This window comes from Enhydra lutris, unplaced genomic scaffold, assembly GCF_002288905.1.
Source record: "Enhydra lutris kenyoni isolate GAN:26980312 unplaced genomic scaffold, ASM228890v2 scaffoldscaffold9, whole genome shotgun sequence".
NCBI classification, from domain to species: domain Eukaryota; kingdom Metazoa; phylum Chordata; class Mammalia; order Carnivora; family Mustelidae; genus Enhydra; species Enhydra lutris.
The window spans coordinates 6,329,899-6,343,396 of record NW_019154093.1 but is presented as its reverse complement, the minus strand read 5'-3'; the positions used below and the strand labels follow the sequence as shown (position 1 = coordinate 6,343,396).

Here is a 13,498-nt window from a genome sequence, read left to right as displayed (position 1 = left end):
CAAGCATGTTAGGCTGGGAAGAGGTTTGACATCACCCAGCCCGACAGCTCTGTTTCTGTGCGACCCATGACGTTCACATGCTCCCCCGGGGTCATAGATAAGATGACCTTGGGTTATGCAAAATTCCCAGTGCACTCCACATAACCCCGTCCCTTTCTTTCCTACTCAGGAAGGCAATGTGAATTCAAGTGGCTGGAACTGATCTTATTATAGGAACAATCTGGAATCCGTTCTGATTGATGAAAATAGCACATCACTCATGAGCTTTAGACCAGTGATTAGTCACAGGTTACTTCCTTGCAAGGCTCCTCATAACTAATTTCCACATACCTGTTTCTCATTCAACCCTTTCATTTCACAGTTGCGGGGGGAACTGAGGCCCAGAAAAAGAAAAGGACCAGAGTCAAGTCACTGTGAGGAATGGGAGGCAGGAGTCAAGCCTCCTATGACTCTTTCTGTGACTGAGAACTGCCTGTTACCATCTTAGATTTTGTTGGTGGTGAGGAATAGGCAGGTGGGAGGAAGGAGCGAGGTGGAATGTGCTGGGTTCAATCTAGGCCCACGTCAACAAGGAGACGCCTGAGTCCAGTACATACTTAACATTCTCCTTGGCCTCACCCCACTAGTGCTTAGAGGTGAGGTGGGGGTGGTGGGGTGGCAGTGTGGGTTATGCCCTCCCCCTCCAAAGAGGTATGCTGAAGTCCTCACCTCTAGTACCTCTGAATGTGACCTTATTTGGAAATAGGGTCTTTACAGAGGTCATCAAGTTAAAATGAAGTCATTAGAATGGCCTTAAAATCCAATATGGCTGATGTCCTTATGAAAAAATGTGGACACAGAGACGGATATACACAGAGGGAGAATGCCACATGAAGACGAAGGCGGAGATGGAGGTGATGCCAAGGAATGTCAAAGATGGCCGGCAACTCACGGAAGCTGGGAGAGAGAGGCCTGGAACAGACTCTGCCGCACAGTCCCCAGAAGGAACTGACCCTGCCAACAGCCTGATCTCAGACTCCCAGCCTCCAGGACTCTGAGAGAATAGGTTTCTGTTGAAGCCACCCAGTCTGTGGTGCTTTGTTACAAAAGCCCTAGGAAAAGAGTAAGGTGGATTGAAGCTTGTAGCCATCCTTCATCCTTAAGTCTTCCCCTTACTGCTCTGCCCCCACCGCCTCTGTGTGGCCCCATTCCCAACCCACGACAGTATTCTCATTTTTTTTTTAAGATTTTATTTATTTATTTGACAGACAGATATCACAAGTAGGCAGAGAGGCAGGCAGAGAGAGAGGAAGGGAAGCAGGCTCCCAGCTGAGCAGAGAGCCTGTTGCAGGGCTTGATCCCAGGACGCTGGGATCATGACCCGAGCTGAAGGCAGAGGCTTTAACCCATTGAGCCACCCAGGCACCCCGAGTATTCTCATTCTTAAACCACAGCCCATTTGCCTTCGTGTTTGTTGGCCACCAGCCTAGGACCCAACTCCAGTTCTTGCCCAAGAACCAAGTCCCTGGCCTGACCCCGGACACCAGTCCAAGCTCAGAATGGATGAACTTTGAGGGAAGGGAAGGATACCCTCCTCACTCATCTAAAACTTTCCTTTTTCACCTTTCCAAACTAGGATGGGTAGGGAATACCTACTGTAAGCACAGGCTTCTACAACCTTGAGGTTGGGATGGCTCTAAGAGACTATCCTCTAACACACAGATCTGCCCTCTCACCCTGGCTCGGGGAGAATCCCTTGGAAGAGGACCTCAGCCTCTTGGATTGTGCCCTTCTTATGCACAAACAGCTTGCTTTCTGCCAAGTCTAACTCGGTCCCTCATTTCATAGTGAATGATGGGCTAGGCCCACGGGGAATAAAAGCGACCCCCCAGTGATCCTTAGAGACTCACTGGGGAGATGGAATGGACTCATACTAAGCAGTGGTTCAATTTCCTGAGGTAGAGATCATCACTGAGGACTGGCTGGAGAAATCAAGGAGGGCTTCCCTGAGGCAGAAGGACCTGTGATAGCCTTGCTGGAGGCTGAGCTGAATTTTATTGCATGGCTACTAGGAGCCAAGGACAAGATTGTGCTTCCTCTTGTTTTTATGTCTTGTTCCTTGTGAGGCACATAATGTTATCTGCATATTATAGAGGATAGAACAGACTCAAAGAAGTGAAATGACTGACTTAAGACGGCATGGCTTTGTACATGTCAGAAGCAGCATGGACATTGAGAACCCTCTGATGTCAAAACTCATCTTTCTCTCCGCAATCAGGTACTGCCTTTTCCAGGGTGGTGTAGTGTTTAAAGGACCGGTGAGGCTTGGAAGTGGGAGGAAGGAGTGCTCTGGGCTGGCAAAGGACCAATGTGGGAGCACACCCAGATGAGTCTGGGGAACCGTGAGGAGGATGGTCTATTAGACTTCTGGGATTCAGAGGGGACAAGAGGAACCAGAGCTGGAGGAGTTATAGGGCTGTAACTTTCCAGGCTGAGCATTCAGACTTGACAGGTAAGTAGTGTGTAAGTTAGTTTTGGGGTGAGGGGTGCAGGACTGGTGTTTTGGAGACCTATCTTGATGGAAGTGGAGACAAGTTGCCAACCTGCTTCAAAGGCTCTCAAGGAGAGACATGTGGCCCCTTGAGATGGACCCAGTCCCCCTTCCAACCCCAGCCCCAGATCTCCCTGGGCAGGGAAGGACAACCAGCTTGCTTCTGAAGGCCACTATCTAAGTGTTCTCTTCCACCCATGTCACCTTCCATGAAAGGTCAAGTCTGCCAACACTGGGCTCATCCCCAGCCACACCTCCCACATCCTGGATGGCTCATCAAGCCATAAGCACCCTCTGAAGCCTCTGACCATCCCTCTTCTCCATGCTTTTGCAGAAACAATGTTCTCTGCTCTAATACTCCGTGTTTTCTTCACCTTCCCAGTGAACTCCAATGCACCTGTCAAGATCCAGTTCCACTGTTTCCTTTTCTGCAAATGTGACTCAGGCAAGATCTGGTCCCTTCACAATTTCTTCCACTTCTCTGTTCTTACTGAGTTTTCAGTGCATGGGGAAGAGACATGATTCAGGCCCCGAAGTTGCTCTTTCTGGTGGGCAGATTAGAAAGGGCCAAGGTAGGAAGGGGCAAGTGATCTAAGCCTGCCTCCCCAAATACCCAGGGGCCCAGGATGAGGAGGGATAGAGTGAGGGGCCCATTGGAGCTGGACTGTAAAGAGCATGGCTGGCAGGCATGCTTGGGTAGCAGGGTGTCTGGTAAGGAGGTGCACTGCTCAAAGTGTGGCCGGGGCACTGGATGGCCACAGGGCGCGTGGGGGAATAGGTAGTAGGAATGGAGAGAGGAGAACCATGTCAGAGGCATTTCAAAAAGTGAGTGTTTCGGACTCAGGGCTGCTGAGAGGCAGGATATAGTGGTGTGAGGGTTTAAGGTACGGGTGGAGTTGCGGTTGTGGAGGTCAAAGATCACACAGGACTCCAAAGAAAGGGAAGATGGGCAAAGCAACTGCCCCCCAACCCTTGGAGGCACATCACAACAGCATCAGTACACACCTAGCCTGTGATCAAGTCTTGTTTATTTTAGAAGCATAAACAGTGGAACTAGGAAGGAGTGATGAGAACGAGACACCAGTCCCCTGGACAGGGCCAGACCCAGCACAGGCTCCGTGCGTGTGATCAAGGCTGACCCAGCAGCCTTGACCAACCTTCTCCTGTGAGGGGCATGTGGGCAGAGGGGAATCTCCCACTAGGGTGGGGTGACACTGGCTCCAGGCTTGCTCTGAACCAGATGAAAAAGTCCAGAGATGCCACAACAGCCTTGGCCAAGAGCACCCCAAGCTGGCTTGGTTCATGCCTGGGGCAAAGTCACATTCTGGAGGGGAAACCACGGTGCCCTCTGCTCACCAGGAAGGCCCCAGATGTTCAAAAACAGGCTGCAATGAGGCTGCCTGGCCAGCAAGCACTGGCTTCCACTGCCCCCCTCATCCCTGCAGTCTTCCTGGAGGGGGTCTCCAAGGCAGCCACATTTTCTGGGGCCCCTCTGCTGGGTAACAGAAGCCCCAGGCCCCTACACATACTGCTTCTTGGAAGCAGAGCTGTTGGGGCGACTGGGGGATTTCTGGCCACTCTCGGGGGGTGGGTCCAGGAAGAGGGGGGCCCTGGAAGAAGCCAGCCTCTCCTCTGTAGTCAGGTTGGCCCAGTTCTGCTCACTGGATGAGAGCCCATTGTAGGTGGGGCATGGCGGGGACGAGGGTCCATCGCCCACAGGGAGGTAGAAGAAGACCTGGTCAGCGTAGGGCTCCGAGGAGTTCCGCTGAGTCGGGGGGGTGTCCTGGCCCCGCGGTGACCTCATCCCCCGGCTAAGGCAGCGGCACAGCAGGTGAGCCAGCTCCAGCACGTTGAGGACCAGAGAGATGAGTCCGACCACCAGCATGAAGATGATGAAGATGGTCTTCTCCGTGGGCCGAGAGACGAAGCAGTCTACGAGGTAGGGGCAGGGTGCGCGCTGGCACACGAACACAGGCTCCATGGTCCAGCCGTAGAGACGCCACTGGCCGTACAGGAAGCCTGCCTCCAGCACGCTTTTGCAGAGCACGCTGGCCACGTAGGTGCCCATGAGCGCCCCTCGGATCCGCAGGCGACCGTCCTCCGCCACCGAGATCTTGGCCATCTGGCGCTCTATGGTCGCCAGTGCCCGCTCCACACGTGGGTCCTTGGCCGGCAGCGCCCGTAGCTCCCCCTCCTTCTGCCGCAGCCGCTCCTCACGCCGGGACAGGTAAATGACATGGCCCAGGTAGACCAGGGTGGGCGTGCTGACGAAGAGAAACTGCAGCACCCAGTAGCGAATGTGGGAGATGGGGAAGGCCTGGTCATAGCAGACGTTGGTGCAGCCCGGCTGGGCCGTGTTACACTCGAAATCGGACTGCTCGTCGCCCCACACCGACTCGCCAGCCAGGCCCAGGATGAGGATGCGGAAGATGAAAAGCACCGTCAGCCAGATCTTGCCCACCACGGTGGAGTGCTCCTGGACCTGGTCCAACAGCTTCTCAAGGAAGCCCCAGTCACCCATGGCTCCCCGGCCTCCGTCTGCAGGGAGACAGAGGACACTGTCAGCATGGCATCCACCTCAGTCAAATGAGCAACAAATCTGCAGGGAGGGTGGCTGTGCCCATTATGCCTATAGGGACACTGAAGCTCAAGGATGGGAAGGGACTGGTCTGGGGGCTCACACCCAGCAGGGCGGTCAGGACTGACGAAGGCTGATCTTTGGATGAGGGCTACTAAGCTCTGACAAAATATGCTAGGGTCCTTGTCTTGTCATACATTTGTGCCCTCTTGTTCCCAGCCAGAGTCCCAGGATGACACAGCTCAAGATTTGGATCCAGCTGAGGCTCCTGAGCTAATGGGAACAGAGAATTTGAGGAACTTACCTAAGGTCACACAGCTGTGCTATGCCCCTCCTTCCTTTTGTCAGTGACAGGCAGTGACAGTGTGTCCCCAGATTGTGGGGGTGGTGGCAGTGCTATCTTCAGCTTCTCAGGGGGCCCAAAGCCTCGGTCCCCACTCTCCTGTCCATTGTAGCTCACCCAGCTGCCCTCACTCTAACCTTTGAGCTTGTGGTGGGGGAGCGGGTGGGAGGGGGGTTAGATGCTGAAGGCAGCACCCTGTAACAGCTCCACCTGTCAGCAATAGCGACCACCTGCCCCTTCAGTGTGGGCACTGAGCTTACCCTCTTTCTCCATCCCTCCCCCCACCCCTTACCCACCCCAAGCTGATGGTGCCAAATTCTAGACTCTTAAAAGAATTGCCATAGCAAAGTGGAGGCGCAGGCCACAAAGTTCCCAGAAGGTCGGAGAGGGGAAAGGAGGGCAGGGGAGGAGAGATTTGTGGGGAAGAAATGCAGGGAAGGGTGCAGGGGTGGTCCTTCTTCCTCAGAGCAAAGCTGTTTCCAGCCAGGTCCTCACTCCCTCTTGCTAACTAACCTTGGGTAAGTGTCAGCCTTGGCAGCTCAGTCTTCTCGCCTGTAAAACGGAAATACTCTCACCTCCCAGGGTTTTAAGAACACCGCGAAAGAAGGTTGGAACACGGCTTAGCAGAGAGCCTGGCCGCAGGCAGGCTGGGTGAACGTAGCCGTGGGGGCTCCCCCCGACCCCGCAGCCCCCCTCAGCCCCTGGCCGGTGGCGGACGTGGCCCCCGCTCGCTGGCAGGTGGCGCCCCGGGCCCCACCCCAGCCCCACTCACCGCCTGCCTGCCTGCGGGCGACCCAGTGGCAGCGGGGAAGCCGACAGCTGAGCGGCGCCCGCAGGAGCCCTGCTGGACGGCGCCTGGCGGCGGGGGCGCCTTAAATAGCGCGGAGGGGCGGGGTGGGGGCAGGAAGCGCGGTGGGAGGGCGGCGGGGCGCTTTTCAGAGCGGGGGGCGGGGACCAGGAGGAGCAGCGTCGGTGAAGCCAGGCTCGAGGAAGGGGCCGGGAGGTGGCCCTGAGAATTCGGGGTGTGGAAGGGGCTCGAGAAGCCTCTGGCGGCCCCTTCTTCACCCTCAGCGCGGTCTTCGGGCCGGTAACCCTTCTAGCCTGTTTCTCCGGTTCTGGAACAGGAGTTCTCCGGGGCCAAGTGTTTCCAGGGTGGCTGGATTTGAAAGGATCGTAGCGAGAACTTTCTGATCCTGCAACTGACCTGAGGGCTGTGAGGGATGGGCAGATGGGGATGAGGGTGTGGGGGCCTCTGGGGAAGGGCCTTTCCTTGACCTTGGGGGCCTCTCGTCCTAGGTTGGAAGGAGGGAAAAGGCCACTCATTTTTTAGGTGGCCTCAGGGTGCCCCGCACTGTGCGAGGACTTGGCAGTGGAGGCTCGTCAGGACTGGGGAACCACGCCCGGAGACACGGGTTATATCTGCCCTCCCTGGAGGCTGTGGTGGAGCGGGGCTCTCACCCCAGCCTGAATTCTTGCCGAGTTCTCCAACATCCCCACTCCTGGGCAGGCAATCAGAGGTCACTAAGCAGCTCCCAGAGGTCACTGGAGACTGTAGAGGACGGGCTCCCTACTTTTAGTTTGGATCCCACTCTCATGCCTCTACATGAGTTGAGGGCACCCAAAGCAATTAAGGAGGTGGGTGGAACCTGCCCAGGGTCATTCAGGCACCACCCTGTGGATGAACGCTAATGAGGGTCTCCTGTGCCCCAAGTATTGTAAGTGGAGGGGGTGGGGGGGGGAATTGGACCATAAACCAGCCAGGTGTGGGCTCTGGCCTCCTGCTCTCACTGGCTGGTACAGGAGGCAGGAATTGAGCATCTCAGCCCTTGGGTAAGGGGAATGTTGTAAATATGGAAAGTTTTCCGGAGGACTCCAGGGGGACTCAGAGAGGACTGGATTAGCCGGTTGAAGGGGCTCGGGGATCGTTCTGGGAAGAAGGGGCAACATGAGCAAAGGTCAAGGATTGCAACGACCTGGGTTGCTGCCCCTAGGGTGCTGAGCCTTTGCTGGGCAGAGGCAGAAGACCCTAGAAGCTGAGATGTTGCTGTTGACTCCTGTGCCTCAGTTTCTTCCTCTGTAGAATGGGGATAGTAATGGTTCCTATTGTGTAGGGTTGCTAGGAGGTCCAGTCAGCACATAGCATGATATCGGTACCCAGAAAGTTTTCAAGTGAGTGGTGGCTCAGAACGTGACAAAATAGTTGTGGCCAAAAGGGGTCTGTGGATTGGTCTTGGTGGGAGCAGACAGGGCTCAGGGGTGGACTGGTGGGGGAACAGGGCAGCTAAGGAAAGGGAATGTGGGAGGTGGGGGCTGAGGCCTGGGGGCAGGTGGCAGAAAGGTCCTTGTTTTTCCACAATAGGATTCAGTCCTTGGACTCCCAGTGCCCCAGCGCCAGGTCCCTGAGAATCCTGCCTCCAGCCCCTAGCAGGGAGACTTCTGGGGCAGCCAGTGTGGAGGGCTTGGCTCAGATCTCAGACCTTTAGGATCAGGCTGAGCTGGCTTCCCCTTCCAGGCCTGTCCCTCTGGGCCAGGCTGAGCAGAGCCTCCTGGATTTCCAGAGTTGACAACCTCGCCCACTTAGTTCTGACCCCAGAGGGCATGAGAACGGAGGTCCCTGGAGGCCAGTTCTTACCACACCCCCAAGACAGCCTCTGCTCCCAGAGTTCCTTTCCTGCTGCTGGGCCCAGACTCTCCCAAGCCTTTCTGATCCCATCTACTGGAAGGAGGGAGGAGCAGGTAGAGACTGCAAGACCCTAACCCCTGTTCTCAGCCCTTCCTCAGGGGTTCTGGGGGTCAGGGTTTGAACGACCAGGCCCCTTTCAAAGGAAAAGCAGGGTGGGATCAGCCAAGACAGTAATCCCCACAACCCGCCCTCTCCGCCTGGGAGACATCCCTGGAACCCCACATCTCCCTCTGTTCCCATTACCCTGACCCTGTATGGGCTACTGTCTCAATGGCCTCCTAGCTGGTCTCCTGGCCTCCAGCCTCCACCTTTCCCCATAGAGCTGACTGCACAGTGCCTTGCTTAGAACACTCTGTGGCTCCCCATTGCCTTCTCCAGCTTCACCCCTCTCCCCATTTCCCTCTGTGATTCAGTCTTCCTCCTTACTCTGTTTCTCTGCACACTCTGCCTGTGTCTGCACCTTCCCCCTGCAGCACCCTCACATGCTGAACCTGCGAGGGCTTCAGGATTTTGCTCCATGTCACCTTCTCCCTGAAGTCAGTCCCCTTGCTGGCCTCCGCTTCCACTGGCTTAGGGGGAGCCTTTGTGCCATCAGCAGCTCAGGTCCTACCTCTGGGTACACTGTTCTATTTTGGGATTTTTCGTTGTTGTTCTTAAAAATTTTATGCTTAATGGTGGTAAAAAACACATAACATAAAATTTACCGTCTTAACTGTTTGAAAATGTACCATTTAGTAGTGTTAAGTACGTTCCCACTGTTGAGGAACAGAGCTCCAGAACTTCTTACATTTGCAAATCTGAAACTCTGTACCAGTTAAGTAACTCCCTATTTGCCCTCCTCCTACCCTAGGTGCATATTTCCCTGTGTCTACCCCCTCCCACCCAGCCCCACTAGACTGTGGGCCCCCTGTGGGCAGGCAGCTGGGTCTTGCTTACATCCCTAGCACCTAGCAGGACCCCAGGCTCATGTATGAATTTACTAATTCAACAGGTTTGTACTGAGCATCCCCTGGAGCTGTGGCACTTAGACACCGGAGACCATCGAGGGGACGACAGCCAAAGTCCCTGCCCTTGTAGATAGGACACTCTAGCTATAGGGAGACAGAACACAGAACCTTCTGGTTGGTGATCAATGCTATGTGGGAAGCAGGGAGGGGGAGAAGGGAGAGGGTGCAGGGGGTGCAGTTTCCATGTTGAACAGAAGAGAGGAGATACTCCCTCTAAGGGGCTGACGTTTTGATGCATACCCTGAAGGAAGGAGGGAGTCCTGTGGCTCTCTGGGGGAGAGTTTTTCAGAAGAGGGAACAGAGAGTGCAAAGGCCCTGAGGATGGAGCATGCCTGGTGTTTCCTGCTTGAGGGACAGCAAGGAGGTCAGTGTGGCTGGAGTGAGGTGAGCAAGGAGAAGATCATGCTGGAGAACATGGAGGGTGTGGGGTGGGACAGATCTTAGAGGCCCCCTAAAGCCTGTAGGAGGTGTCTTGGTGGGGGGTGAGGGGGTTTGGGTCAGGGAGCAACATGGCCTGACTTGGGTTTTATAGGCTCATTGGGGCTGTGCTGCTGAGAATAGACTGAGGGGGTGAGTGGCGAATGCGGACCGCACCGCCCTTCACGACAGGCCTTGTTGCTCAGCTGCGGGAGTCTGGGCAGCTGACAGCCTCCAGCTGCTCTCACTGGCAGGTCTGCCCCCGCTGTCCAGGTGGCCAAACTCTGTGGGATGGCCCCAGGTGGGGACTGAGCCAAGTGGTGGTCAGGGACTCCTCTCATGGGCCATCTTTGTCTAATGGATACAGCGCCCTGGGACAGATCTTGTCGTGGTCCTGCTTCCTCCCCTTCCCATTCTTCTGCTTTCCCAGGCTCAGGGCAGGAAGCAGGGACATTGTTGTAGTAATCCAGGGGGTAAGATGATGTGGTTGTCTTAGCTCAGGCTGCTAGAACAGAATAGCATGGACTGGGGGATGTTGGGGGGTGGGGAGGGCTCAGACAATGGACATTTACTTCTCACAGTTCTGGAGGCTGGAAGTCCAAGATCAGGGAGCCAGCATGGTTGGGTTCTTGGTGAGGACCCTCTTCCCAGTTTTTGCAGATCTGTCATCTCATTGTGTTCTCACATGGTGAAGAGAGAAAGGTCATCCTCCTCGTGTCTCTTCTAAGGGCACTAATCCCATTCTTGAGAGCTCCATCTTGAAGTGCCCCATTTCCATCACATTGGAAATTAGGATTTCAATGTATGAATTTTGGGAAGACACAAACACTCCATCTGTAATAGGAGGCTTGGACCAGGGTGATGAATATGAGATAATGTTGACCTTGGGTTGCACGGTGACCCACATGACTTCATGCAGCAGGTGGGCCTGTGAGGGTTGTGTATCTGAAATCCAAACCTATCTGATCCGGGATTGAAGGAAGCTTGCAAGTGAATCCTCCTGCGATGAGGAAGGAGGAGATAGAGGCGTGGATCCTGAGAAGAGAAGGCTGGCATGAGAGCCACCTTGTGGTGACAGCCCGGTCTGCTGGTCTGCCGGGGACTCTGGATGATGAACACATCCTGAGCTGCCCGGCTCAGAACAGCTCTCAGGCCACACGTGGGACACACAGAGCAGGGAGAGTCCCTAATTGACTGTCCTTGTCCACAACCTGGAGAAGATCAGTCGTGCTGGGATAGCTGATGACATCCTCCGGGTGCTCTGACCTCCAAGCCACCCGTGACCAGGCAGCTGAAACCGTCCTGGAGGATGTTGGGATGTCTGGCAGCAAGTAGGAGAGATCAGCCTTCCCTGAGACCTTTGCAATCATCCAGTCGGAGCTGGGACAGACCTATGATGTGGCCTGGGCCATGAGCACACTGCTGCTTGGATATTTGCTGGACACATTAGCACAGTACTGCCATATTACCTAAAGGACCTCCCATCTGTACAACCAGCTGAGGAGTTCTGAGTGCCGGGCTGCATATGTTCCCTTGTCCCTCGGATCAACTCTCTACCCTGCTCTGTGTCCTGGAGGCTGAGCCCTACGGAATGCCTCCCTGGGCTCCCTTGCCCTTCAGATTCTGGTTGGGCTGGGTCGGTGGGAGCCGCTGGCCAGAAAGCAGGAGATGTGATGGTGAAGTTGGGAATATTTATTTGGTCACCTGGGTTGAATGCATCCTGCAGCTCCAATGTGGCCCCTGTCTGTGATAACCCTGTCCCTAGACTCAGGGCACTGAAGTGGTCTTTGTGGGTTTCCTTAATTATGCCCATACCTTTCAGTTTTTTTTTTTTCTTTTCAGAGAGCAAGAGTGAGAGAGAGAGAAATAGAGATAGAGATAGGGAGCATGAGCAGGGGGAGTGGCAGAAGGAGAAGGAGAGAGACAATCTCAAGCAGGATCCATGCCCAGTGCAGAACCTGATGTGGGGCTGGATCTCATGACCCTGAAAATCACGACCTTAACCGACATCAAGAGTCGGATGCCTAACCGACTGAGCCACCCAGGCGCCCCAATCACGCCCATACCCTTTTAAAAGAATCCCTCAAGGAAACTCTAAATTTAAAGTTACTGGGTTTGAATGTGCCATCTGTTTCCTGTTGGCCCCTGACTGATGCAATTCACTGTACTGACGACAAGACAGAAATCCTGAAAGTTTGCCCACGTGCCAGCTTGTGCGGTGACGATGGTCATGAAGTGGTTAAGCTATGATTCCGAACTGGGGGCTGGGTGTCAGCCAGGCCCTTGAAATTTGGCTGGCTTGCCCACCCCACTAATGACCACATGTAAGAGCAAAGGTGAGCCGCAGCCTGTTCTGTGGATGGCCGTGATCTGCCCTCTCCTTGCCTTCATTGGCTCTTGGCTCACTGCTCCTAGATTTCTGGCTCCTGGCCTTGGCTTTGATAGTCACTAAATGTTTTTCTGGATTCTTAGAGCCCCGCACCCCCTTTTGCTTTCCATTCTGGTCTGTCCTGGATGTTGGTGTCCTCTAAATTGCAGGTCACCACACGGTGCTGGGAGTGGGGCTGTGAACCACCCCAGCATTTGGTTAGGGCCAGAGACGAGGGTGTTTTCTGCCTCCCCACCCCCACGCTTCCTCCCCCAGGCTCTGGGCTGTTGGAATTCAGCTCCCACCCCCTGTGCAGTTTCAGCATCCGGCCAGGACCCTGGTGTGCCCAAAACGCTCAGGGAAAGTGGAAGGAGCTGGTTAATGTTTGAGCGACCCTGGGACTCAACTGGGCCGTAGAGGAGACTACTGGGCCGTTGTGAGCACATATGAGGAGTCAGAGTATGAATAACAGGGATTTTGTGTCCACAGGGTGGGGATGTGGGTTCTTGATGGCAGTGACTGGGTTATAAAGGTGGTGGGAGTCTAAGTTGTCTACAGAGAGGACAGTCACTGTGTGTGCTCAGGGCAGTCTGACTATAAAGGCTAGAAGCCCCGTTGCACTGGGAGCACAGCGCCCTCTTGTGACCATGCCTATAATCACAACATATATATCGGGAGGTTCCAACCCACAGCCCCACCGGGTTGAACCCTCCCTGCAGCCTAACTTCTGCTCCAACCTTGGCCGCAGCCCCCACCCTAGCTCCACCCACAGGCGCGGAGCTCTCTCCACTCCTGAGGGCTACCTTCCCTGCCCTCAGGGTCTTGTGGGTGGGAGTGGAGAAGAGAGGTTGGAGCCAACCTGTATAAAACACAGCCTTTATTGATTTCAAGAAACATCTACCTTGAGTCTCTGGGAGCACGGGTCTGAGAAGCTGGCACCAAGTTGAGCACATTTGTGGGGAGAAGATGGGAGCAAAGTTATCTGAACCTGGAGGGAGGAAGACTAGGCAGAAGGGGGCTTCCCCTGAAGGCAGTGGGGACTGGGAAGGTCCCTACGTATCTCAGGAGGGGTTGGTGTCAGCAGAGCCTCCTCCCGCTCCTGCTCACAAGCTCACTCTCAGCCCTACAGACTTCCCACTGCTTAGAGACTACCTCCTTCCCACCCCAGAAATCTGGGTGCTCCTCCCAAGGAAATGGAGATTCCCTTGGATCTGGTGCATCCAACCAGGGCAAGCATCTCCCTCTTTGTGGTCTCCAGGCTTCTCTCTGCACCTGCTGTTCTCTCTGCTAAGAAGCACTTCCTGCCTCTCTGACATTACTTCCTCAGTGAAGCTGGGCCTGAGCACCTCCTCCTGGGTCAGGTAGAAGCCCTCTGCGAGCCCCCTAAGTGTCCCCTTCCATGCAGTAGTGAATTTGCTTGTTTCAACCTCTGTCTCCCCTGGCTCTGGGTTGGGAGACTTTTAGTCCCAGTGCCCAGTGCGCAGGAAGTCGGCCGGCAATGAAATTAGATAGATTAGTGAATTCAAGAGGAGGGGGGTGCACCCTGCACCTGTAGGGCCCCTCTACCAGTGC

General features: G+C 55.0%; 1 protein-coding gene across 4 annotated transcripts; it reads right to left on the bottom strand.

The window, feature by feature from the left end:
- Positions 1 to 3,540: 3,540 nt before the first annotated feature.
- On the bottom strand, positions 3,541 to 6,287 carry LOC111143184 (gap junction protein alpha 4). 4 transcript variants are annotated; one of them, XM_022496713.1, is made up of 2 exons: positions 6,224 to 6,287; positions 3,541 to 5,068 (listed from the first exon to the last, which is right to left on the bottom strand). In XM_022496713.1, exon 2 carries the CDS (start codon positions 5,049 to 5,051, stop codon positions 4,050 to 4,052), a length of 1,002 nt encoding a protein of 333 aa, XP_022352421.1. In that variant the 5' UTR covers positions 5,052 to 5,068; positions 6,224 to 6,287; the 3' UTR covers positions 3,541 to 4,049. The 4 variants fall into 4 exon arrangements, with proteins under 4 accessions (XP_022352421.1, XP_022352422.1, XP_022352418.1 ...); XM_022496714.1 differs by lacking the exon at positions 6,224 to 6,287 and adding an exon at positions 6,027 to 6,216; XM_022496710.1 differs by lacking the exon at positions 6,224 to 6,287 and adding an exon at positions 5,965 to 6,144.
- Positions 6,288 to 13,498: the final 7,211 nt, after the last annotated feature.